At 41.4% G+C, this 27949-nt stretch overlaps 1 protein-coding gene across 4 annotated transcripts in view; it reads left to right on the top strand.

The window, feature by feature from the left end:
- The window catches only part of COG2 (component of oligomeric golgi complex 2), a 37071-nt gene extending 16079 nt beyond the window's left edge, over window positions 1-20992 (top strand). The window contains exons 8-18 of one of the 4 annotated variants that reach the window (XM_066611413.1): window positions 215-339; window positions 2615-2741; window positions 3602-3741; window positions 8489-8550; window positions 11473-11624; window positions 11829-12029; window positions 12425-12503; window positions 13713-13855; window positions 16750-16889; window positions 18041-18221; window positions 20534-20992. In XM_066611413.1, coding sequence (XP_066467510.1) covers window positions 215-339; window positions 2615-2741; window positions 3602-3741; window positions 8489-8550; window positions 11473-11624; window positions 11829-12029; window positions 12425-12503; window positions 13713-13855; window positions 16750-16889; window positions 18041-18221; window positions 20534-20635 — 1452 coding nt within the window. In that variant the 3' untranslated portion in view covers window positions 20636-20992. Of the gene's footprint in view, window positions 1-214; window positions 340-2614; window positions 2742-3601; window positions 3742-8488; window positions 8551-11472; window positions 11625-11828; window positions 12030-12424; window positions 12504-13712; window positions 13856-15801; window positions 16890-18040; window positions 18222-20533 lie in introns of those variants that run through there. The other 3 variants (XM_066611414.1, XM_066611416.1, XM_066611415.1) reach the window with 3 other exon arrangements.
- Window positions 20993-27949: the final 6957 nt, after the last annotated feature.

Raw genomic sequence — 27949 nt, 5'->3', positions numbered from 1 at the left:
CCTGCGCATAAAAAGGTTCCACCTGTACATAGTTGTAAAGATTCCTATTTTTAGAAAACCCCCAAAATCTGAGCATTGCAATTTTATAATGCAGAAGTTATAGACTTAAAATTGTAGCTAGAAAGGGTTTTTAGTGTATGTGCTTTTCCATTTCTTGCATCGGAATTCTTCTCTTCCATGCTGTGTGAAACTGATGCTAAATGCTCTTTGACAGGTGATTGTGGAACAGTTTGTTCAGTCGCATCCTAATGGCCTCCAGACCATGTACAATAAATTGCTAGAGTTTGTTCCTCTTCATTGCCGTCTTTTGCGTGAAGTAACAGGGGGAGGCATTTCAAGGTAACAAGAACTTTTTATATAAATGTATATGGTTGTTAGCTTTATTTGTTGTTCAATAACTGCATGTTTCAAATGATATGAGCAGGATTCTGATTCCAGTAGTGAGAACAGCATTAAATTGTGAACAGCATTTTATGACCCAATCTTATTCACCTTTCCCACTGGTGTGACTAGCATTATGCAGGTGGAGTCTGTTTTATGGCATTCACAAAGCAGCCTCTGCCAACCCATACAGCAGGAGTTGGAGGAAGGCAGGGCGAGGGTTGAATGAGGTGGGCCTCAGTCAGTCACAAACTGAAAGTCATTTTTTTTAACTGAAATTGTCATTCTGAGCTCTGCAAAGGCCGCGGACAGATGCATGCAGCCTCTGCAGGCCTCAGAAAAGCTTCCGGACTCGACCGGAGGGTTCCAGTTGTGTTCGGAGGGCTCCCCAGGTATCTGTGGGAGGATCCCCAGATATCTGTGGTTTCAGTTAATCATGGGGGGTTCCAGAACAGAACCTCTGTGGCTACCGGGGCACAGCTATATTGACTTGCAGCATACTTGCATAAATAGTAACTTACATGAGCTTGCTATCTCTCTTTTACTTGTTAAAATTACATTTGAATCTTCAGTGGCAGTTTCTTAATAGCGCCTTACTAGAAAGTGCAGATTTCTAATTTGATTGTAAAACAAACAAAAATGATTTGCTTTTCCTAAGAAATCATAAATCTGTCTAGTTGAACTTCATGTTTGATTGATTTGCATATTAATTTGTACTGCTCTCTTCTCAAACAATTGCTTAATTCATTTTGCAATTAAATTTCCTGAATAGAATTCAGATCAGCTAAATTGGATCCATTTGTTTCTTTCTTAACAGACCAGTTAACATAGTAGCCTATTGCAATTATGAGTGCTTAGGATTTAGTTCTAGAGACTGTAGAAATACTTTTCTAATTAGCCAGACGACATGGTACTTTTTATGATTTATATTTTGCTAACGTTTCAATTTTCTTAATCACTCAACAGGCTTAATCCTTTCTTTCATAGAAGGAAATTGTTCATATTTATTGTCGTATGATAAATTAGAACTATAAAGAATTTTTTTTTTCTCATCCTGCCCCCTAGGCTCTTAAGCTAGCATTTACAAGATAAATTCTATTCTGTTTTTTTAATGCTAATTACACTTAGAACATTTGGAAGAATACAACAAATTTAGTTCTACCTTCCGAGGCCAGACTAGAAATAACTCAGGCAATCCCTCTTTCGCTCATATGTGTGCCCTGTTCATGTGTAGTCAATGTGAGTGACTTTATCACTTAAAATGACACACATTTAAAAGGAGCGGAACATTTACTGCTCCCCTGCTTTCGCTTCCCACAGTCTCCTTTCCCAGTCCAAAGTGATGTGGGCTGAGAAGACAGTGCCTGAGACAGTCTGCAAGAAGGGCAGATTGTCCAGCTCCCTCTAACCTTGTTCCTCTTGATGTTATAATGAGATACATGCACATATACACCATCTTATGTATGAATGGGAAAGAAATATGAGCAACAGATGTGGTTAGTTTGACTCCCAGTGTCCATGAGCTCCAAATGCCAACTGAAAGCTAAGCAAAAAGTGATTTGGGGGTATATTTTCCAGATAAACAAAATCTATATTGTTTTATAAAAACAATATGCATAGTTTAAATGCTTGTATATTTTCTCAAAGGCAACTTTCATCTCCTTCCCCCTAGGGAAAGCCCCTAACCCTGCAGGGGAGCTTCTCAAGTCTGCACTGGCTATTTTGCTGGCTCAGACTTGAGAGATTCAGGGTTGGGCCTTTCACCCTCTCCCTCCAGTTCCTCCCTCACACAGCCTTCTCGCCAACCTGTTCCACCCACTCCCTGCCTTCCCCTGCCCCAGTACTACCAATGAAGCATCAGCCAGCCCTCCAAGCAGCGCTGAGGTTCAGCGCTGATTTCTGCTGGCGCAACTCCTCCTCTCCAGGTGCCGCAGACAAGCCTTACAGCACATTTGTGACACCCAGTGCCAGTGGTGCACTTGTACTTCCAGCACTAAAGAGCTCAGAATTGGTTTGAACATGATAGTAGCAAAGTGTCATAGATATTAAAGTTATTAGAAACTGTGAACGTGATGCCTTCGACTAGGTGGAAATATTCATACTTTTTCAATTCTATGTTACAGTTCTGTACATGGTGTGAGTTTCATTAGTTTAAATATTGATTTTTTTAAAATAAAGAGAAATTACCTCTAAGAGAATTACTTCTAAGAAAAATATCAATTTAATCTTTCAGCGAAAAGGGAAATACAGTTCCTGGATATGATTTTTTGGTAAATTCCGTGTGGCCACAAATAGTTCATGGTATAGAAGAAAAGTTGCCATCGTTGTTTAATCCTGGAAACCCAGATGCGTTTCACGAGGTAATCTAAACGTGCTCTTGCCATGTCTTTGACACAATGAACCCTAACCGAGGGGGTGGCAACCTTTAGAACAGTAGATAATTTCCAATGCAATATGTTCCAATATATTCTAACAATCATTGAGGTCCATAGATTTCAGCGCCTGTGGTCTCTGACACTCTTGACTAACAGTCCCCATTCTGCTGAATTTAGAAGGTGCATCTTTTGTGTTCATTGAACACTTCCAAAGACATCGCAGATAGCTGTGCAAAACCAGAAAGGTTTGCAGAAGAAAAATGAACGAAGGTGTGGAGAGACAGAGGAGACTAGACTAGTCAAGGGAAACAAAGACAAACACATGTCAGCTATGTGTCACACTACTGGCAACAGTATTGATTTTTAAAATTGCATGTTGAATAAATATGCATAAACTGATGGTGAAGTGCAGTAGAAATAATTGTTATCTGGTGTGCTCCCTGGGGTATTTGGTGGGCCGCTGTGAGATACAGGAAGCTGGACTAGATGGGCCTATGGCCTGATCCAGTGGGGCTGTTCTTATGTTCTTATGATAGTGGAAATAGAATGATCTGGAACATAATACAGTAAATGTTGCATTGTCTGACACACACAGGGAACAGGCTTTACTGCTTACCTGAATGTTGCACTTAATGAAACTTTCATACACACACACCACTCTTTCTGAGCTGCCTTCCACACTTTACAGTATTCCCTCTGAACTGCTGGCCCACCAGGGCACTCTAAAGGAATGTCTCCATTCTAACTTTACATTAAGCAACCCACTCATTTAACCATGTTATTTCAATATTTATCTGTTAAGTTATTATGAAATGCAGCCTTCATATACACTTTCCATCCTACAGAAATACACTATTAGCATGGATTTTGTAAGGAAGTTTGAACGCCAGTGTGGTTCTCAAGCCAGCGTGAAAAGGCTGCGGTTGCATCCCTCCTATCACAGTTTTAATGAAAAGTGGAATTTGCCTGTTTATTTCCAAATTAGGTAAGCATACCATTATTTTACATTTTGCAAACATTGAGAGTTTGCTTCAAGTGGATGTGCAAAGACACATCACAATTTGAAAACTTCATCTACAGTAAACAGATCCCTCGTGTTTGAAAGATGCCCCTGCTCACTGTCTGCTGACCACGTAGTAGAAGCTAAAATGAACAAGACAACAGGATAAATGCCCTTCAGGGTCATGGCAAGTGCAGCCTACTTTTCATCAGAACAGAATAGCAGGCAAAGAGATCCCTGTTTTAGGTGCAGTGAACTTGTACTTCACTATCTCACTGCTGATAAGACTGAGTAGGGCTGGTGTAGACCAGTTTTCAAATAATGTACATCTTCTTTGCAGTTCTTTGCTCTGTCAGCTGTAAGGAGTATGTTGATAGAACAGTAATAATTACTTTGGTAACTTAACCAAAGTTAAGTTTATTAGTACAGTTTATTGCTTTGAGATGACATGATATTGTTAAAGAGAACTTAACCCTGTTCAGCTTCCATTAGCTGGGTACAATATGCACAGTCACAGCTTAAATGGACAGTGCCCTAGCAAGCTTTTCTTCCTGGCACTGACATGCCCCATAGCCTTCCCCCATCCCTGCTCTCCTGGGTACAGAGCTTGTCTGTATAGGCAAATACTGTATCGGGAGATAGATGCATAACCTAAAAGGGGTTGTAATATCTGTCTGATTATGTTGATTATATTGTATTGGCAACCTTCAGTCTCGAAAGACTATGGTATCGCGCTCTGAAAGGTGGTTCTGGCACAGCGTCTAGTGTGGCTGAAAAGGCCAATCCGGGAGTGACAATCCCTTCCACACCGGGAGCAAGTGCAGTCTGTCCCTGGTCTGTCTCCCTGGCTATGGGCCTTCCTTCTTTGCCTCTTAGCCTCAGACTGTTGGCAAAGTGTCTCTTCAAACTGGGAAAGGCCATGCTGCACAGCCTGCCTCCAAGCGGGCCGCTCAGAGGCCAGGGTTTCCCACTTGTTGAGGTCCATCCCTAAGGCCTTCAGATCCCTCTTGCAGATGTCCTTGTATCGCAGCTGTGGTCTACCTGTAGGGCGCTTTCCTTGCACGAGTTCTCCATAGAGGAGATCCTTTGGGATCCGGCCATCATCCATTCTCACGACATGACCAAGCCAACGCAGGCGTCTCTGTTTCAGCAGTGAATACATGCTAGGGATTCCAGCACGTTCCAGGACTGTGTTGTTTGGAACTTTGTCCTGCCAGGTGATGCCGAGGATGCGTCGGAGGCAGCGCATGTGGAAAGCGCTCAGTTTCCTCTCCTGTTGTGGGCGAAGAGTCCATGACTCGCTGCAGTACAGAAGTGTACTCAGGACGCAAGCTCTGTAGACCTGGATCTTGGTATGTTCCGTCAGCTTCTTGTTGGACCAGACTCTCTTTGTGAGTCTGGAAAACGTGGTAGCTGCTTTACCGATGCGCCTGTTTAGCTCGGCATCGAGAGAATGAGTGTCGGAGATCGTTGAGCCAAGGTACACAAAGTCATGGACAACCTCCAGTTCATGCTCAGAGATTGTAATGCAGGGAGGTGAGTCCACATCCTGAACCATGACCTGTGTTTTCTTCAGGCTGATTGTCAGTCCAAAATCTTGGCAGGCCTTGCTAAAACGATCCATGAGCTGCTGGAGATCTTTGGCAGAGTGGGTAGTGACAGCTGCATCGTCGGCAAAGAGGAAGTCACGCAGACATTTCAGCTGGACTTTGGATTTTGCTCTCAGTCTGGAGAGGTTGAAGAGCTTTCCGTCTGATCTGGTCCGGAGATAGATGCCTTCTGTTGCAGTTCCAAAGGCCTGCTTCAGCAGGACAGCGAAGAAAATCCCAAACAAGGTTGGTGCAAGAACACAGCCCTGCTTCACTCCGCTTCGGATGTCAAAAGGGTCTGATGTGGAGCCATCGAAGACAACAGTGCCCTTCATGTCCTTGTGGAAGGATCTGATGATGCTGAGGAGCCTGGGTGGACATCCAATCTTGGGGAGAATCTTGAAGAGGCCGTCTCTGCTGACCAGGTCGAAAGCCTTTGTGAGATCTATGAAGGCTATAAAGAGTGGCTGTCGTTGTTCCCTGCATTTCTCCTGCAGTTGTCTAAGGGAGAATACCATATCAGTGGTGGACCTGTTGGCTCGGAATCCACACTGCGATTCTGGATAGACGCTCTCTGCAAGTACCTGGAGCCTCTTTAGTACAACTCGGGCAAACAGCTTTCCTACAACGCTAAGGAGAGAGATGCCGCGGTAGTTGTTGCAGTCACCCCTGTCACCTTTGTTCTTGTACAGCGTGATGATGTTTGCATCCCTCATGTCTTGAGGTACTCCACCTTCTCTCCAGCAGAGACAGAGGATTTCATGCAGCTCAGTGACGATGATCTCTTTGCAGCATTTTAGGACTTCAGCAGGGATGCTGTCTTTTCCAGGTGCCTTGCCAAAGGCAAGGGAGTCCAGGGCCACGTGAAGTTCTTCTAGGGTTGGTTCACTGTCAAGCTCTTCCAGCACAGGCAGGCACTCAATGTTGTTCAGTGCTTCTTCGGTGACTACATTTTCTCTGGAATATAGCTCAGAGTAGTGCTGCACCCAGCGTTCCATCTGCTGCGCCTGATCCTGGATGACCTCGCCTGTGGCAGACTTCAGAGGGGCAATTTTCTTCTGTGTTGGACCTAGGGCCTGCTTGATACCATCATACATCCCCTTGATGTTGCCCGTGTCAGCTGCTATCTGTATCTCGGAACAGAGCTGGAGCCAGTAGTCGTTAGCACATCTCCTGGCAGTCTGTTGGACTTTGCTGCGAGCAGTTCGGAGGACCTGCAGGTTGCGCTCACTGGGACAGACCTTGTATGCTGCTTGAGCTCTCCTCTTTTCCTCAATGACTGGTGTCAACTCCTCAGAGTGGGCTTCAAACCAGTCTGCCGCCTTGTTGGTCTTCTTGCCGAATATGGACAAGGCGGTGTTGTAAACGGTATTCTTGAAATGTTCCCATCTGCTGGATGCGTTTGCGTCGGCCGGGCCTGGAAGAGATTCCTCAAGCGCTTATATATATATATATATATATATATATATATATATATATATATATATATATATATATAACATATATATATATATGTTATATATATATATATAACATATATATATATATATATATATATATATATATATATATATATATACATATATATATATATATGTTATATATATATATATAACATATATATATATATATATAACAACATTTATATGTCCTTGCATACAACAGTAATTTGGATTTGTATAGCAAAACCTTATATGCAAAAATGAAGCAACACCTATGACAAGAAGCTGTTAATAAATAGGTAAATCGAAGCAGCAAGGGTAACCAAGCCTCCTGCAGCAGTGACTGGAAATCTTGGGTTCTTTGCAATCAGAGAGTCATTGATCCAAAGAAAGTGGTAGTGATGATCACCTCTTTGGTTAAACAGAAGTAACCGCTTATGAAGTGTTTATGTTGAAGAAATATATGTGTAAAAACTTGGCAGAGAGGGATGGTTCTTTCGGAAGTTTATCTTTGTCTAAACAAAAATGTTCAAGGTATCAGAAAGAACTATTGATTTTTATCTTCTAGAACTGTTTGCAGAACCTTGTGCTCGTGTCCATTAGCAAATATGTAGAAAACTGTTGGTGCCACGGTCATGAGACCCACCCATAGGTCATCTAAAACAAATCTAAGAACTTGACCATATCTCTGTGCTGCTTTTTCTTCTCCAGCACAGAACAAATAAAATTTAGTGGGATATAAAATTTTAGAAACATATGTAGAAATTAAGACTTTTTTTCAATGTCAGTTTTAACAATACTCCTGTAGAATGTAAACTTGGTTCCAACTCACAAAATCCCAGAGCTTTTGTTTTAAATTAGGTGCAGAAAGGTTTGAAGTGAACTACAGTGGCTAGGAAAGCTTATAGTCTCCTCTCCTGCATTGTCAGTCTTTTTAAAAGACTGGCCAGGAGTCTCAAATGTCCTCATAAGGTTGGGCATTCCTCCTTGCTTTCCACTAGTCCCATCCTATCATCTGGGACAGACCCAGTTCTCCTTATACCAGAATATGCTGGCTCTCCTTTTTAGCCTCATCAGCAAACATGTACATTAACAGCCAGTATGTGCAAGCAGGTATTGAGTGAATGCACAGTTGCCGTGCAAACAGGTCATGATGCTTCAGTTATTTCAGACTTCTCCCTGCCTCTCCTGGCCCTAAAAGCTGCTCCTGTGATATATGTGAATGTCTTGGGTATGCCTTCATGTTGGCTTCAAATTCATCTTTGAAACCTCTTATGCTCTGACTATCCTTTCTGTATGTATTCCAAACCCCACCCCTAGAAGATGGGACTTGGTATAATTATATAATGATAGGATCATGAGAACCCGCTGTATACCAAATCTGACCGTTGGTCCATATATCACAGCGTTGTTGACATTGATTAGCAGCAGCTCTGCAGGTGTTCAGATGCGAATTTTTCTCTGCCCTGCCTAGATATGCTAAGGTTTGAACCTGGGAACTTCAAACCCTGCAGAGCAGGCAGTCTCCCACTGACCCACAGCACTTTAGGTGGTCAGAAAATGTGTAAATGAGAGGCATGGTAGAATTTGCTTATAATATACTTACATTTATTACAATGGTTATATTATAGAATCTTATGTGGTATTCCAGTTGAAAGTATTTGGGGAAGTTGATCTATAGTGCCATATTGTGTGTTTCAGGTTTAGAGAAATAGCAGGGGCCTTAGAAGCAGCTCTTTCCAATGACCTAGAAGAGGCTCCAGGTAAAGTTCTTCACTCTAATTAGCAGGAATATCAAATTGATTTAAATTTTGATGATGAAAAGCAAACATTAACTTTCCATTACTAAGTCCTCACAATTGTGTCTGTTATGTAATGGGACCTTGGTTACTGCACTGATTCTAAAAAATAATTGTGCAGTGCCTTTGCTTGTAGGGTCCCTAAAGAGCACAAAAGAATACTTATTCCTTATCAGAAACAGCATATTCTGCTGTTGGCAGATGACAATAACTGCAGAAGGAACTTGGTCTGCTGTGCTGTCCAATAATTGGGTAGCAGTGATGAATTCATGTGTAGCAAGAGTCATTAGAAAGCAGAACATAGTAGCTTGGAGTGAAGAAAAAGGCATGGCATTGTAAAATTTAAAATGTATAGAGTCTTAGGGTGCAGTCTTAACCCATTTTCCAGACCGACATAAGGGAAATGCAGCTCCGAGATAAGGGAACAAACGTTTCCTTACTTTGAGGAGGCCTCCATGAGTGCCACCCAGCTGCAGGATGCAGCACATGCCCCATTGGCACTGCTATGCCAGTGCTGGAAATTTGGTTAGGATTTGGGCCTTAAACATTTATATACTGGGGTTTCAGTTAATGGCAAGGCTACCACCTGGCTATAAGCAGAATTGTAGCATCTTGTTAGCATTTATAAAGTAAGAGACAAAATGTTTGTCATCTCCATCTTGGCATTATTTTAATTTTAACCATGGACATATACGTGTGAGAAACAGACCTCCCAAAGGAAGACATCAACCACTAAATAAACCATTACCTCCTACCTGGACCCTTCCTCCACAGACAGAAGCCACAGGCTACATTTGCCTTTATTAGCATCGGTGGAAGATGTCTACTATTGTCATCAGAATTCATGAAAATTTTCTAGTCCAGCAGCAACTGGAACATTAGCCAGAAACAGGATCCTTAATTTTCACCTCCTGTTGTTTATCTTCATATAAGAAGAAGAGACTTCCACCCGGGAGCCTCCACTATAGATCATATATTTACTCTTTCTTTTTTAGCTAGCAAGTATTCAGTGCGTTATGGCACCAAATTATATTCTGCTTTTATTGATCTTAAAGGCACCTTTGATTCTATTAATAGAAATATTCTGTGGAGGAAACTGACTAAATGGAGGATTGACCCCCGCCTCCTCTTCCTGATCCAACAATTGCATTCCTTTAACACCTGCCGTATCCGTTTGGATCGTTCAGGTGTCATGTCTGACAGTATACCGGTGTCCTGCAAGGATGTATTCTGGCTCCCTTTTTGTTCAATCTTTATCTTGCTGATCTCCCCTCTTTTCTTCCTACCTTAGGAATTTCTGCCCCCTCCCTAAATGGTTCCTCTATCCCGATTCTCCTATACGCAGATGATGCTGTATTACTATGTATCACCAAATTGGGTCTTCGCAAATTGCTGAGCTCCTTCCAAGAATACTGTGTTTCTAATCTTCTGTCTATTAATTCCGAAAAAACAAAGATTTTAGTTTTTTCTAAATCTTGGACATTGACCTCCTGGAGGATTGACAATTTAACATTTCAGCAAGTTAAATCCTTCAAATATTTAGGAATTATTTTTCATTATAGACATTCTTGGTTGTTCCACCGTAGATCTGCCATCTCCTCAGCCCTGTTATCTCAGAATGCGATTGCTCGGTTCCACTTCTATAAAGGTAACCAGTATATCCCTGCTGCCATTCATGCTCTCCAAATACAAGTTTATCCTCAACTATTATATGGAGTAGCTGTTTGGATTGAAACAGCTAATCAGGAGATAGATAAGGCAGCTGATAAATTTTTGAGAAGAATTATTGGAGTCCCAAACTTAATTAGGTTGTCCACTATGATTTTGGAATTGGGTATTCATCTTCCCACCACTGTAGCTTGGACTTTCACTTTTACGTTTTGGCTCAGACTCCATCTTAATATTCATCCTAATTCCATTTTCTTAGATTTATTAAAAGACCCTCTTTTATCTAATTGGTCTAAACTTATTCATGCCAAATTATCTTCCTTAGATCTTTCTCCTGAACTTTTAGCAGATATGGACCTTCAAAAAGCACATCATCTCATCAAACTCAAACTCTGGGAGCAAGAATATGTAACACTACTGTCAAATTTAAATCCGACTTGTTTACCCCTTTTCTTTGGATTGTCCCCCTCCCTTGGCCGCCCTGCGAATTATTTTGTCCAACTCACTAATCCGAGCAAAAGAAGGGCTTTCATGTTGGCGAGACTGAACATATTTCCATCGGCAATACACCAAGGGAGATTTTATAAAAAAAACAAAACCGTTCAAATAGATTATGTTTGTTTTGTTCTGCTGAACCAGATACCCTGGACCACATCCTTCTTCGGTGCCCCGTCCATCATAATCTCAGGTCCCACCTACTTGGCCCTTTTCTTTCATCTCTTCCTGTTTCCCTTGTTGATCCTTTCCCAATTCTTCTTAGCGATTATTCCCCCCCCCCCCATCACCAACTTGGTGGTGGAATTTTTAGAGGTAGTCTCTATGGCAAAGGCCAGAAGCTAATACCCGGTAAAGTGTATCTATTTGCTGTGTTATATTTATTATTGTCTGTGGACCTTCAATATGCCAATAAAGGTTTACCAAAGTAAGTCTTCATATAAGATACATTAGTGAAAGCCAAGTACAATTCCTTCCAGCATTGCTGCTGAGCCATGCATTCATTTTGGTGAAGCCTTTACAAAATCTCTGCACAATCCCCACTAAAATGTATGGCGATTGTACAGCAGCTCTAGACAATGATTGAGAAATAAGCTGTCAAAATTGATTAGTTGTATATTGGTAATGTGTTTTGTCTGATATGAGGGTAGTTTGAAAATAACTCAAATAGAAATGTGTGTATAAAATCCATGTACCTAGTAATAGCTGTTCTGTTCTTTTCAGCTGGAAGTCCATATTGCCTCTTGGCTACGCACATGACATGGATAAGTCTGCAGAAATGTTGGTCAGATCAAATGTTTCTACCATTGCTGACGGATCGTCTGTGGAAGCTCTCGCTGCAGATTATAGCACGCTATTCTTTTTTTATTAGTGAGGTGAGGAAAACCACAGGCTTATCTCACTGTTTTATGACTCTGCTGCTCAGTTTAAGAAATTGCCTAAATCTTTGTGATGTGCCCAATAAAGTTTGATTATAAATTTATCAAATTAGACACCGTTCTCTTGATAGAATGAGACACATCATGCTGTGTATGTCTCTAACAAACCTCTTTATCCCTATTTTTTTTTTGATGTAACAGCTTTTACTCAGGCCCATCTCCAATGAAAGTACGAAGGACAATAAAAAAGCCTTGCTAACTAGTGGCAAGGAGTCCTCCCTGAATCCAAACTCTATTGAAGACAAAGGAAACTCCTCTTTACCAGAAGCACAGCCCTTACCATCCATATCTACTACTCAACTTGTTCTTATTGCTGCAGATTTGGATAAGCTTCAGTCCTGGGTTAGTACTCTTGATTACATGTTCAGTACTGAATTAGGTGTAAGGGTCCTTCCTCTGTTGCTGATCCTGTGCAGGAGCTTTGAACAGCATAGGACTCTAGTTCAGTAACAGTTCTCTTTTTTAGTCTTTGGGGCATCTAAGAATTACGATGGGTGTTCTGGGCATCTCACATAAAATGTATTAAGGTAGCTGACCCCTGCTCTTAAGCATTGAATACAGACTCCTTTATTCATATGTGTAACTTGTGCTTGGTTGATTCTCAGTGTTTTTGAGGGGTTTTTTGATACTATAATGATACATTGCAATTCAGCACAAGGGATTCTATAATCCCTTATGTGGGAAATTTGCCCTTGAGAAAATGTATTCAAATGATTTTCATATTAATTTTCATTCAGCTTCCTGAACTGTTGGAAATTATCAGACTGAAACTTGAAACAATTGGCTTCAAGAATATAGCCTGCATCTCAGGTAAAAGTGAGTTCAGTTATCTGCATATATTCTTATTGCATATATATATTGTGTTCTGATAAGCATATTCTACTGGGCAGTATATTTTTGCAACAGTATAATAGAGATTTTTTTAAAAATCTAAAAGAGTAGAAAACTTAACAGAGTAGAGAATTCATTAGAACTGCCATTTCCAACCACTGTGCCGTGGCACACTGATGTGCCACAAATGGTCAACAGGTGTGATGTGGGAATTCAGGGACAAGTATAAGTAGGGCCGTTGGGGGATGTGAGCTCCCCACTGTCATCTTGTCAATTGTCAAAAAACTGATGGTGTGCCTTGACAATTTGTGCCTTGTCAGTGTGCTGTGAGATGACAAAGGTTGAAAATCACTGCACTAGAATTACAGAGAATGAATTTGAAGACATGATTGTGACTCTTTTCTTCCCCATCATTTCTAAATGATACTACATTTTTTGTACATAACTACCAATACCTTTTTAGGTGTAATCAATCTGTAGTGCCTATGGAGTGCTCGTCTGTGTCTCCTCCCTGCTTGTGTGGGATTCTTCCCCCCCCTTTCATTTTCAGATCTACCAACCAGTTTGCACTTGCATTTTCACTACTTGTGGTTGGCTCTCAACCACAACTTGCAAATCCACTTCTGACTATGGTTGCAAACCATGGTTAGCAAAAATGCCTGGAAAGCATAATATTCAAGGCCAGCCCCATCCATGAGGCCACCTGAAGCAGTCATCGCAGGCTGCAGATTGGCAAGCAGCACTTACCTCTGTTGTCATTTCCACTCACTTCCACTCGGAGGACAGAGTTTGGCATATCACCTGGTAAGGGCAAGGGTAGCATTTGGCACTCTGTTTCAGGTACCAGGAGGTCTTGGCCAACTCTGGTACACTGTAGTTAACTCTGAAAATGAAACGGGTAGGCAACTGCATAAGAAAGGGGAGGGGGGAAGTATATGATTCCATGTCTCCAGGTAGTCTAATGATGATTAGGACTAACATGTTTTGTTAGTGACTGCACCAAGCCTGTGTGTGCGTATGTAATGTAATATTGTAAAGTAGATGAATTCTAAGTTGAGAACATGGCATTGCACAATCAACAAGGTCTTTCATTTGTTTCATTATATTTTGTCAAAGAAAAGAGGAAAAATGCATATATCTGGATCTGATCTGAGAAACTATGATTTTACAATGAAGACTATTTTTCCTTAACAGGAGCCCTGGAAGATTCAAAGGATTCTTTACTGGGTTGCTGGCCAACCTTAAACAATAAGATTATTCAGGATTTAAGCGACTCTTGCTTTAGTTGCCTGAAAAGCGCTCTAGAAGTTCCAAGGCTTTATAGAAGAACCAATAAGGTCAGTGTGTTTTACATAAATATTTGTGTAAGCGATGGAGACTGCTTACTGACAACTGATGCCCCCCACCCTCCAAAAAAATCTGATGGTGCACAGTAGCCTCATTTGTCTATTCTCTTTTAACTTTTCTGTGGTCAGGACAATCCCTCCCTGATAATATTGTCCATGCTTCTCATTGGTACTTTCCATTTCTATATTCAAACCTAGTTTACACAATCCCAGCCAACCCTCCCACTACACGCCCTTTACATATCTGTACAGCATACTTAAAAAACCCCTTCTGCTCCCCATCTTTTATTGAATCGGCCTACATTGGCAAGAATTAACAACTTTGAGGGCACAGTCTTATCCCTGGCTGCTGCCTGTGGTACAGCGGTGCCAGAATGACCACCACTGTATCCTGCGGGGCTGGAGGTCTCCTTGGGTTAAGTGAGCATGGTTCCCTTACCCCAGCTATTTAGCTGCTGCCGAACCAAGGAGGCTTGGAAATGGGGATACAATTCAGCGGCAGCCTCTCTGCCATGCCTCTCCCCTCCCAGACACTGTGGATTGGGCTGCAAGTCTCACAAAACTCTTATCATTCTCCCCAAAGAAAAACTGGTCCTTGAAGCCTTCATACAGTCACAAATAGCAATCCACCCCACAAAAATATGTTTCTCTTCACCCACCCTGTTGGCTTCTTGAGCACTGAGGGGGAGATGTAGAGATGAAGAAACAGTTGTTCCCTTCTGTTCCCAAAGTTTGAACAGTAAAGAGAGTCTGACAATACATCAACAAAGGGACCTCAAGGAAGCTATTGGATTACTCCAGCCAGTTCTAAGTGACTTGTAGATGTTTTTAGTTCCCTTGACTATCAAGCATTTTTATTTCAGAAGTGTTAAAATATTCTGTAGCTGGTAAAGAAGGCTGTTGGCTTATGAGCAGTTGGCATTAAGAGCAGTTCTGTTTGCAGGGACAGTTCAGTCATATTGTTAATTTATAGAAAACAAACCACTGAAAGAAACTTGCCTTTGCAACCTTCTGGCAATTCATTTGTTACTGATTAAGTGCTCCTTTCAGTTGAACTGAATTTACAATATTGTCTCTCTTATTTGAGACATAGCAGCAGTGGCATTCCCAGAGTGGGGGCAATGCACAAAGTTTTCAGGCGCAAATGCCTCTGAAGGGGAGGGGGCACTTTGAACAGTGGGTCAAGCTCCTGAAAAATCCAGTGCTTTGCACCCTCCACTGGAACGCCATTGTACTGCATAGGAACTACTTAAAATGGAGGGATATTGTGTCTTCAGCTTTATGTTTCTGCTGATGATCTACCACATCTGCAGCAAAGTTAAGCCTGTGCAGCTTTTCCTAGCTCCATTTACAATGTATAAATCTCATTTCTTCTGCCTCTGCTCCTTTTTTTAAGATTCCACAGAAACCAGAGTATTGGATATGGTGTGGTATATGATTTTGCTAAAGACTGTCAGTAGCAGTCTCGTTTGTTTAAAATTGGGTGTGCATATTTATATTTACATATTCCCTCTCCCATTTTTAGTGCAAAAGGGATGTACTGGTGGGGGAATGCTAAACACTCCCCCCACTCATTGGCAGCCTATCTCCCTGCAGTCTGTTTCAGTCACCTGTCTCCTCTACAGAGTTCTGATGCTGGAAGTCAGGCTGGTTGAAAGAAAGCACCTTTGTTGGGGTGTGGGGGAGGGTTGGCTTCCTGGAGATAAGTGGAGAGTGCAGGGTGGGGTCAGCTCTTTTGCACAGACTTTGTGTCCAAAAATCGGAACAGTCATCCTACTTTCCACAGTTTATATGTGTTTGTGGCAGATGCAGATTTAAACAATCATGTATTGAGTGGTGGTGGGCGCCCTGTTTTAGCACAAAATGGGATATGTGACAAAGGGGAGCTGAATCCACCCTGTGCTCATCGCTTACTGTCACTTCTTCCACTTCCCCAGGGCTTGTTCTTCCAGACCAGCTTGCTTCTGATATTGGAGCTTGGCTGAGGGGACAAGCACCTGGGATGACAGGCTGCAAGAAGGTAAGCGGTGAGTGAGGTGAACATTAGGGCTCCCGCCAGCTGTTTACGCTAAAATGTGTGCTCTAAAATGGTAAGGGAAATATGTGATAGGGACAGACTCAGATTTAAATAAATGTCAGGGATTGAGTCCAACCTGCCAACACTTGCATCTGAGGGATGGAAGAATATTAGCACCTTCCCAAAATGTGTTTTTGTCCAGCCAGCAGTGATCTACTTACAGTTGGCAACCTTCAGTCTCGAAAGACTATGGTATCGCGCTCTCTTTGTTCCTATCATATTCATTTAATGCAAGTTAACCACCCATAAACATACTTGAAGTGGCAGCAGGGGCTGGTCCCCTCTTCCCAATCTTTCCAATGCATGTTAATATCAGGTATGATGAGAATCTCAACAGAGACATTCTCATTTTTAAAGGGATCACATTTGTGGACTGAAAAAGAAATCTAAATTAAGATTTGGGTGGTATGCAAAGATGTTCAAATGTAATAGACTAAAAAAAAAGACAATCACCTAACCATTTCAACAACCTTATTTCTTGTTTTATGCAGTGTGATTATGCTGATTCTGTTGGGAGAGGCGGAGGAGGATAAATGTAATCTTGGCTTAATTTGGAGGTAGTATGGGTGGTGCTGCTGAGCCTTGTTTCTCGAGAAGTCTGGGTGGCCTTGAGGCTTATCACAAGTTATCTATCAGACAATAAGTTTCTCCTAATGTTGAATAATCCTGCTATGTGTGAGCAAATAAACAATAACATTTATCAGTTGTCATGTCCAACTCATGAGCATGCTAAGGTTTGCTTGCTCTGAACACCAAAACAAGCTATTTACTTTCTGGTTTTCTCTTTGTCTCCTATGTCATTAACCAGGAAGTACCAACCAGAGCATTGCCCTATGTTGACAGTGCCCTGAAAACTTTCTACCAGGTGAAGAATGAATACAAAGATACATTGAAGCCTGCAATAATTGAGCAGTGGTTTGAAGGAGCCCTCTGTAAAAGCACACAGAAGTAAGCAATAATGTAATGCAATTCTATAGAGCTATTTCAGTATTAGAAACCTGGCAGAAATTGTAGCTAACTCAGAGGGAGTTGACCTATGATAGCAGTCAGGTTTTTTTATCTCATGATCCCCACAATGTGAGTAGGAGCTATATATTTGTGATGACTCATTTATGTGATAACTTTACAACACTGTTCACTTTTCCACTGTTTAGTGTGGCCCCACTGTCAAAATTGTAATTTTGAGGCATAGCAGGAGGGCTTTGCTAGCAAGACTAATTTCAGGGTTCTTTGCATATAATACACAGTAGCAGGAAAACTCATAGGAGGTTGAAGTGGCACTCGACCTCTTCCTCCTTTGTTTTGGGCAGCTGCTTCTGCTACAAGCCCTTGATGGTACAGATGGTCTTCTTTCTTACGCCCTCATCTCCACAGCTGTGCAGTAAGGAAGATGAGGAGAAACAGAAGGACTTTTGGACTGAGCTACAAAATATCCAGTCTTAGCTATTCTTTAGGATCTGATATCTTAATGTTGATCTTACTGTTGATAAAAGGGGGCTGTAACTATAACAGGTTAGGGCCATATTCCAACCACAATTCAGCACTTTTAAGTCCCATTGAGTTCGCCTTGGAATATGTGCTTAACTGTCCTATTGAAATCAGTTTTGCTTAAAAGCACATCTCTTTGGTTAGATTTTGTGGATAATTTCCCAAAATACAGGTGTGCACCGTTTAACTGCCATCTATTTAACAACAGACTGTATATAGGACTGTGGTCAAAGCACAGCAAAGAAACTTTTAATGAGGCAATCGGGTCTCCCATAGCCTGCAGCAGAATTTCTGATTACACAATAAAGAAGCTCTTAATGCAAAGAAGAGGCAGTCTATCTCCAGTAGCCTGTGCAGCCAACTAGTGTCTGGCAGGGAGTGATGGTTTACACAACAAAGGCACTAGATTGAACTGAATGTTCACTTAACGACCTAATCGCATAACAACAGGATCAGAGAGTGGTTAAGTGTTGCACATTTGTATAGTCCCTGGAATTTCTGTGGAGACTGACTTTTCAGAGTACAGTGTTAGGGAGTTTTTGCAGTGTAAAACTGAATGCTATCTGACTTGTGTAAGAATTAGTTCTTCATTCATTAATATTTTTGTTCAGGTACTATGAGACAATATCTGATATTCTGAATTCTGTAAAGAAAATGGAAGAGAGTTTGAAAAGGCTGAAGCAGGCTAGAAAGACTGTGACTGCAAATAGTGCCTCTCCAAATGTAGGCATGAGTGACGATAATAAAATCCGCTTGCAGTTGGCCCTGGATGTTGAGTACTTTGGAGTCCAGGTAATTTTTTTGATGAATAAGGATAATGGAACCCTGGAAAATGTGGCCTTAAATGCTTGCAGTTCTTTCCAACCCAGAATTCCTTTGTCTGCTGCTTGCCTATTCTCCTGAGGGGCTTTGTTTCCTGTCCGGAACAACCAATCAAACATCTGATTGTGTAACTCTGCTGTTACCCTGTTTCCATATTGCTTTTTCTGGCAGCTTCTAGGCTTAAAAAAAATCAGTATATATTCAGTATAAGGCAGTTTCTCAAACTATGGGTCAGGATCCACTAGGTGGGTCCGGAGCCAATTTCAGGTGGGTTCCCCTTCATTTCAGTATTTTATTTTTAACATATTAGTCTTGATGATACCATGGTATGTGACTGCATTTGGGGAAACTTTTAACAGGCTACTATGCATATGCTTTTGACAATGATAGTAAATGGGACGTACTCCTGAGTAAGTGTGAGTAGAATTTCAGCCTAGGATTGTTAAAAAAATTTCCTGCTTGATGATGTCACTTCCGGTCATGACATCACTTATGTTGAGTCCTGACAGATTCTTATTCTAAGAAGTGGATTCCAGTGCTAAAAGTTTGAGAACCACTGGTAAGGTACATATATGCTTCTGTCTGCAAATACAAAACCCTCCAGTAGCACAGCCGGCAGGGGGCAGAGCTGAAAGTGCTGCATAGCTCCAAAACTCGCCATGTAAGCTGCCCCCTCATTCTCAGGGCCATTCCAAGGAGCAAAAGCAATGTGGAGTCATCTCTTCCATGTTGCTTTCACCCCCCCCCCCAGACAGGTTCCGATAGCAAGGGGGAAGGGCAGCTTACACTTACAGCTCTGTCCCCACCCGCCTCTACTACTGAAACCTCTGTAATTACTTCTCCAGGGTTGTAGGAGATGCCACAATCCAGATTAAAACTAATAAGGCTGCTCCTTCTTCAGTTACATAAGAGGGTTTTTCAGATTGTGTAATTAAACAGATAGAAAGGCACAGTATTTTTATTCAGTAACTTGTAGTCGTAGCAACTTCTCTTTCAAGATGTAATCAAAAATGGCAGCCTCAGGCTACTTGAGTCCTTTCCTTCCTCCCCCCCCCCCCCCACGTTTTGTCTGAACAAAATGACAAAATGCCCACTTATAACTAATTCCCTAGAAGCATCTTTTGTATAGCAGCTGCTAGGTTTTGGAAGGGATAGGCTTGAGTGTGTCAAGCGGCAAATTCATAAAGGCTGTAATTTGTACTTTAATTTTATATGAAGCAGGATGTCTCTGACTCTCTACTTTTATAGTATCAGATTAAACCATGTGCAGTATTTGGGGGCAGGAGTGGGACCTTTGTTGCTACACACAGACCATAATGTTTATGAGAACAGTTACTATTTTCCCTGTACTGTGATTAAGAGGGACCTCCATAAGTAGTTCAGCAAACGTATAACAACTCTTCACCTTCCTCATTTCTTGGTGTGAATGTATAGTATATATACTTCTCCATGCATAAGCCTTAATGACAGGCAAAAAAGCAGACTTTAAGATAATTCCATTCTTAAAATACTCATCTTCAATGGTGTTGCCTAACTCTTAGCACAACCCACATTCACTTTGAAATGAAAAAATGTTCCAAATGTGTTTCTAAAATATTGGCTTCAGGTATCCAGATGCTTCTGCCACAGAGATTGAGTGATCCTGGGTACAGTAATCCAATTGTGAATGCGTGCCTGGTTGTCTCATTCTCACTATCGGTTCTCTATGTTCAGAAGGAACAATGACAGTAGCATATATAGCCTCAGTCACTATTGCCATATGTTAACAAGGCAGCATTCTGGTTGCTGCCTATATAGCTCTATTCCCACTACTAGTCCTAGATGGGCATCTGGAAGAGTGCCACAGAACACTGGGGGGGGAGGGGACACGAAGCAGGAGACTGCCATTATTATTTAGTTATTTTCAATATTCTTAATTCATCAGTGGTTATTTTCAAGGCTTGCTTTGCAAACATTCAGGCATCGCAGAATGCTTCATCAGATATTGTCAGTTTTCCACACAATACTTCATGCTTAAATGAATATCAAAATAAATCCCCAGGACCTAAGAAATAAATGATTGGAATATTAATCGAGTCTGATTCTCAGGTAATCAAGAATATAGGATTATTCCAGCTGCCTAAAAATAGCTCATCAAATGCATAGTAAATGAAAGGAATGGTTGTCACCACAAGGCAGGACTCTACACGCCTGTCATATAGTTCTTCTGATTGTACAGAGATCTAAGTAAGGTTTCTGCTTTTGCCTATGAAAATAGTAAAGCAGTTTCATTTGTTTTTTAGATGCAGAAGATGGGATTGCAGCTGAGCAACATCAAAAGCTTTTCAGCTCTTTCGGAGCTTGTTAATGCTGCCAAAGATCAGATCTCAGCAGAACAAACATAACGTGATTTCCAGCTGCGTGATGAGGGCAGGTCTGGCTTTCAAAAGGGAGGGGATTATTTGTCGATTTTCTCTCCCCAAATACTATGTAGCAACGAAGTGCTTCCTACTGCAGCTTCAGCAACATTAAATGTGTCTAACCTCAAGATGTGCAAAGACTTGTTTCACCAAAAAGGAGAACCTTACAGGAAAGCATTGACTCTAGTTTTCCATTGTATGGAAGACAGTTTATATATTTCTAAATATTCTACCACAGAGCGATGGGAGTCTTTTAATTTTTATTGTAAATCTTATCATGCAGGGAAACTGATTTAATATGATTACAATAAACAAGAAAAAGCATTGCCTTCCTTTCTAAATGTTTGTCATGGGGGGAGGGGAGAGCAAGATGTATTGAAGACAGGTCATGTGACTTTTTTGTTGCTGCTAATGTCTGCAGACAGCAAGAATAGTCATGTATGGTATCTAGGCATATGTTTGACGTAGAAATTTGAGCTGTATTAAGAGTAAAACAAAGGAGTACCCTTCTTGAATTTTAAAACTAACAAGAAAATGCATCCTCTTGCATTTTTTTTCCAAAAATGTCACATGGGTTTTTTCTACATCAGGAAAGTTTTTTTTGTAGACTGTGAAGAAAATGAAAAGTATCACTTATGCTGTTTTTGTCTAGGTTTTTCAAGCATTTAGCCGTCTCTCTCAGGTAAAACTTAGGGCCACTTAGGGTTTTGAGTTTTCATTCACGCATCCAGGCTCTGCTTTATTGTACTAGAATCAGGAAGTATGGACTCCTAGGAGAGTTCCATGTTCCTGTTCAATATGTTTTGCACCACTATGGAAATTTTAATATCAGATTTAAAGCTTGTTTTGCAGTGTTGTCACTCTCATTTTCAAACTGAAGGTTCAGAGGGTTACTGTTGTTTCTGGTTTGGGAAGACAGGGTATGCTTGGCCTTGCCTTTTTTCCATGGAGAGGTTTGATCCCAGTGATTTGGAATGCCCAGAGTTACAGTGAATGAAAATTCATAGCAGGACATTTTTTTCCTCACCCTGAGGATGAGGTAAGTAGTTCACCTCTTTCAAATGTGGGTTGAGTTCAGAAGGTGAATCTGTGTACTTGTATGTTTGTGTGATTTCAAACATACACCAAGCCTGTATGCAGCCATGGACCTCCGCAGCCCCGTGCCCAGGGCAAAGCTCCACAAGGGCGCCCCCCCGTGCAGAAATCCTCCCCCCCCCACTAACCAGAGGCTCATAGAGCCTCGCACGACCTCCGCCCACATTGGAGAAGCCTCTCTGAGGTTTCCCAATGCTATAAACTGTACTTCTGGTTTTCTGGAAGCACAGTTTCCGCATCTGTTGGGAGCCTCAGGGAGTCTTCCATGGGGTCCTAGTAGCTGGTGCCTGGGGCTTTTGCCCATACCCATACTATGGCAGGTATGCAACTACCTGTATATTGTGTGATATTGTGTACAAATATGTTGCAGTGAATTGACCCACAGTCTGTGTGCCCCTATGTGCTTTCCTCATTTCCATGGCTACTTGGAAGCCATTGTCTGAATCTATACTGTGGTGGTATACATGCTAGTATAAAGTCTTCAGGATGCCTGTATGAAAGCAACTTCAGAAGCACCTTTCTTTTTTGCTCAAGAAGCTCCAGCCACACCATTACCTGGAGTAATAAAATGGGGGAATGTCTTGCTTTCCATCTGAGATTGGGAAACACACGCAGGCAGACATGTTTTCTAGACTGAAATGTATCATGCTGATAAAGTACTAGAATAAATGAAGGTACATTTGCTTAGTACTGTGCTGTATGCCTTTGCAGTTCTCACATAGAGCCACCAGGTCTATCAGTATAACACAGAATGTAAACCATGAAAACAGAATAGTTGAATATTATCCAGGCTTCCAGCTCTGGAAGAATTAAGCACAAGGCATCTTTTGCCTAATTTTTTGAATACTATACTAGGGATTTCAAAGCACAGATTTCAAAACTTTCATGCTAAAGTAAAGAAGACTTGTATGGAACTAAACTTGCAACGCAATCATATAGCAAAGGTCAGTAGTATCAAAAGTTCATTTGACAATGGGGAATTGCGTCTTGCATTTGTCTTCCGTCTTCCCAAACCTTAAGGCCAATATTTGGATTCTTTGAAATCTATCTTTGTTGGACAAAGTATGTGCACAGATTTCACATTCTGCATTCAAAGCTTACCCATGCATACAGATATAACTCGGGCATTGATTATAGCCCTGCATGGACAGTAGCCATGTCAGTGGTGATTTACTGCCTTTCTCAGTTTTTTACACAGCAAGGTAGTTTACATAGGCAGGCAAATTCTAAACCACCATTTTTCAATGGGATTTTACAGTATTGTTCTGTAAGAGGAATTCACGGAACCCTCAGTTCACTGGATGTCTTCCTTCATGGTGTGGTTATCTCTTTTGGCCGTGTTCCATCAAGCATCCTCAGGTAACTATATATCAAGCCCAAATGGGTTCTTAAGCTCTTATCTGTTCTAGCCAGCTGGCCTCTCCCACACTCCCCCACTCTCACCGTGGTGACTCATCAGCGACTCCCTTCTCTCACAAAAGGTTATTGCAATTTTATCAGCTAGTCTTTGAGTTCCCCCTTCAAAAACACAACCAAATTGTTCCTGTTTAGCTCTTCAGGCAATGCAACAGCTCAACCATTGGACCAAACCTGTGACACACCACCTCAAAGCGTCTGTAAACGTAACCACGACGGAGTTTTCCTAAATAATATAGATTTTATTGAAAGATGCAGAAAGATAAGGACAAGGCAATGTCTATATGAAACCAGTTGCTTAGAGATTTAGTGGTTGTGAATGGAAGGTAATTGAAAATAGTGGAGAGAGAAGGGAAATTACCTATCCTTTGTCTGCTAGGTAAACGGGTACACAGTCCTTCTGTGAAGCAAGACTGGATTGTATAGCTTCAGGTCTCAAAGAGAGATGGGAAAACGCAGCCAAAAAGATGCCCCTTGTTGGGCAGGGAAGGAATGAGGGCAACTATTGCAATGTCTGCCTAAGGAACTAAGATGGAGGTGGCAGAGGGTGTGTATGTTTGGAATGGGAGGTTACTAGCAACAATTGGAGACAATTGGCGTTACACTTACTGACTGTATAGTGAATCTAAAATGACTTCCTTGGGTTAGAGCGAGATGCACATCCAAAGTCAAGCCCACATGTTTGACTTGTTCTTTGATTACTTAGTTTGCACTTTCTCTGCTCCTTTTTATTTACATAATGCATGACACAATATAGGTTCCACAAACCTGAGGCCTGCCCACCCCTCTGGCCTACGAGGGTGCAGAAACCCTACTAGACCTATATCCTGAAAAAGGAAAATCATCTCTGAACAGCTTGTTTCGAAGTGAGTCTGGTCTACTCGGTGATATCTACAGTGTCCTTTGAGGTTGCAGCATGCTTTCTAGGATGTTTGGTTATTAAAAAGTCCTGGGATGTCTGTCTCTTCCTATTTAACCCTTTTTCCTTTGTGCCCTGATGCCTGACTATATATATGATTGCCATTGGGAGCAAGTTAATTGCCATTGGGGACAAGTTAGCAGCTTCTAAGGTGTTCCAGAGATTCCAAGTAGCTGAAACTACATCTTAAGTGGGGGCAGAACCACCTCATATGTCCTGATATGGACGAGGTTTTTCAGCCTTGCCTTCTGTGACAGAAGTACAAGAATGGACAAATATTTTCAAATGCTAGTTTTCTGGGCGGGGTGGGTGTCATTATATTCACTATTGTTAATGTAACTATTTTGTTACTATTTGGTTTTCACTGCATATAAGTAATGATTCAAGTAGAACCTTCTCCAACTTTCTAGTTCATTTGATACAGTAAAAAAAAAAAAAATCAAATTTTCTCCCCTGGAAATTCAATGGCATTTCAGACAAGAAGACCCCATGCAAATTAATCTTGCAATATGATATACACCTAACATGGTTATTGTGTAAGTGCAAAGGTTGTAAAAATTATAATAAAAAAGGAATGCCCAAAGTTATTAAATGTTGAGACTGAAAAGCATCTGCAGTAGTGTCTATCTTGATAAGTGAACAGGAAATTATGAAAAAGAAGAAAATGCACTGGGGAAAAGAAATTCATCACTCTGCATGCTTGTTTCCATAAATATACAAAACAACCTAAAACAAGGCTTTCACTAGGGATTTGCTCACAAAAGAACTTAAGAAAGGGCTTCTGGAATCCAATCAAAAGCCCATCTAGTCCCAACATTCTATTTCTTCATTGGACAACAAGCTGCTTCTGGAAAGCCCAAAACAGGGGAGAAAGGTGTCCTTCTCTCCCACCATTGCTCCCCTGCAATTAGAATATAAACACATACTTAGACTGAGCCTGGTGTCAGTGCATAGCCATCAGGAGTAGTAGCCTATCCAGTTCCCTTTTAAAGCCATCCAAGCTTTAGCCACCCAGTCATCACATCTTATGGCAACACTTTCAACAGACTAGTTAGGCATGGTGTGAGGTGCCTCCTTTGTCTGTCCTCAACTTCCACCAGACAGAACCATTGGATGACACCTGATTCTAGTGCTGTAAGAGAGGAAGAAGAACTCCATCTCCACACCCAGCACAATCTATTGAGTTTCAATCTTGTCCCCAATTGTTTTCTCAAGCTAAAAAGCCACAAATGTTGCCTTTCCTCAGAAACAACGTACTCCAGCCCTCTGGTAATTTTGGTTGCGCTCTTTCGTTCTACACTGTCCTTCTTAAGATGTGGCTGTATGCAATATTCCAGTGTCTGCACTTGTATAGGGACATTATTATAACAACAATCTTATTCTGGATCCTTTCCTAGTGGTCCCTAACGCTAGGAAATTTGCAGTCTTCCCCACTTGTACCCCCTGGCTTGGCCTTTTCATTGAGCTCTCCACGACCCCAAGTTCTTTCTTAGTTCATCACCCACATTTCATCCCATCAGTCTTTTTGTGAAATTGGAGTTTTTTTGTCCCAGGATGTGTCACTTTATAGCAGTGGTACCCCCAGCGGTTCTTGCCAGGGCCTTTAGGGGTACTTGAAAAAGAACTGAATAATGGAGGGAAAAGGCAGGTCTGTGTTATAATGCCTTGTGTGGTTGGCAGGGCAGGATGGAAAGCAGCTAGCTGGCTGCAACAGCCCCAGCAACTGCTAGTTTCTGATCATCAATTTGTATCTTATCAGATATGGATCAGTAGCTGACAACATAGGAATCTGAAATAACAGCAACTATAAAAATCACAAACATTTTGCTAATATGAGGAGTACAATTTATGGAAATGGGCAACCAAGGGATACGCAAGTGCAAATACATTGGGAACCACTGCTTTACATGGCTTTACATGGAACCATTTGCCATTTAGTTGCCCATTCAGCCAGTCTGAAGAGGATCTTTAGGAGCACTTCACAATCTGCTTTAGTTTTTACCATTCCTGGTGTCATCCGGAAAGTTGGCCACCTCACTATTTATCCCTAGCATCCCTTAAATCTATTTACATTTCCTTTATCAGAGTTTGTGTTCCTTTTTGTTCTCATTTGGGTAAGACTTTTCATTTTCTAAAGGAAGTCTTCATGCCTTTCTGTAGGTCCTACGTGTGTGTGTGTGTGTGTGTGTGTGTGTGTGTACACACCTTTTGAAAGCAAATGTGTTGGTGTCAGATATCCTTATAAGCTTTCCAATTACATATTGGTTGAATTGGGTAACACCATGGTCACTGTTCCCTTGCTTAAACAATTGTATCTGAATTGCACTAGGTCCATGCATTGCATAAAATTACTTCTGGGTCAGTGGCGTAGCTAAGGGAGTGCAGTAGGTAGCAACTGCACCACTGAGCTTGACACTAGTAGCCAAAATTGTGAAAACCTTGGTATATACAAATAATATAATCATATTATATATCATTGGAAAAGTAATTTAATGCTGAATGCAATGAAAAACTGCTGGAATATCTATATTCTATCCAAAGTTAAGACCAATTAACCAGAAAACTTTTAATGTATTTATTTACTTAATAAATTAAATTTGATTTCTTTGTTGGGCAGGGGTACAAAATCTTTGACTCTGGATAGCAGATGCCTCAATTATGCCATTGCCCCATTTTTCACTTCTGGGACACCATTTTGCACTTCGCACCAGGCTACACTTTCATTAGCTACACCACTGATCTGGTTGATTCTGGTTCCTACATTTGGGTGATTCTGGAAATGAACATAGTGGGATTTACTTCCAAGAAAACATGAATAGGAGTGTGCTGTTAGTGTATCTGGATATGTTCTCTCTTTGTCCAGGCCTGAACATAAATTTGTCCTGTTTATGTGAGAGTTAATGAAATCACCGAGTACTGCAACACTTTCTCCTTTTCAATGCCTTCCTGATTTTTTTTCTCCAAGTCAAGATCCTCCTCAACATTTTGAGAAGGGCAATACTCGGTTCCCAGTACTAAATGATTATTTGGACCTAGTACTTTCACTCACACTGATTCTGTGAAAGAGTCCAATCTACCCACATTTTCTAGTTTGCTGGATTCTAATACCCTCTTTGGCATACAGAGTTACACCACCCCAAAGATGCTCCTTCCTGATCTTTCTTTAAAGCTTGTATCCTGGAATAATTGCATCCCATGAGTTCTCTCTGTTCTACCAAGTTTCTGTGATGCCCATTATACTGAATGCCACTATGTTCTTCTTTGCGACCAAGAAGCTCCCCTGTCTTGACTCAGAGGATTCTGGTATTTGCATATAAACATGTATACACTGTGTCTTCTTCACATGTGCTTTTTCCCCTGGGGCCTTTTACTCTTTGACTGTCTGCCCTGTCCTACTGCATTATCACTTCAAAATTGAACCTTTTTTCTTTCTGGATGATCTACAATGTTTATGCCCTCATCCCTTGGGAGTAATTTAGCCCGAGCTAAATGCTGCCCAACTGCTGATGTTTTCCATTCAGAAAATGGCACAAAGTTATATGTGCTATGCATGGTCATATGTTAATGGTCATATGTAAAACGAAAGCAGTAGAGTTAAACACTGGGTAGATGGGACTCGTTAGCCTGGGAAGGCAGCTCATCTAATAGAAGGAAACTCTGACCTCAAACCTCCACTGCCTTGTGGCTATATCCAGTTATGGAAAAGGCTTTAGGAGTCAACATCGAGGTAAAACCTGGAACCAGAGTCCCTGAGGCAGTTCATGGCTGTATATAGTCACAGTCTGGCAACTCCTGAGACGCTGCTGGAACGAACCGTATTGGCTTCTGCCTTTTCAGTGGACCATTCCAGCGACGTGGAGAGGGGGGAT

Source organism: Tiliqua scincoides, chromosome 1 (assembly GCF_035046505.1).
Source record: "Tiliqua scincoides isolate rTilSci1 chromosome 1, rTilSci1.hap2, whole genome shotgun sequence".
Taxonomy (NCBI): Eukaryota; Metazoa; Chordata; class Lepidosauria; order Squamata; family Scincidae; genus Tiliqua; species Tiliqua scincoides.
Note: the sequence above shows the minus strand (reverse complement) of the source record. Positions and strands in the feature narration are given on the sequence as shown.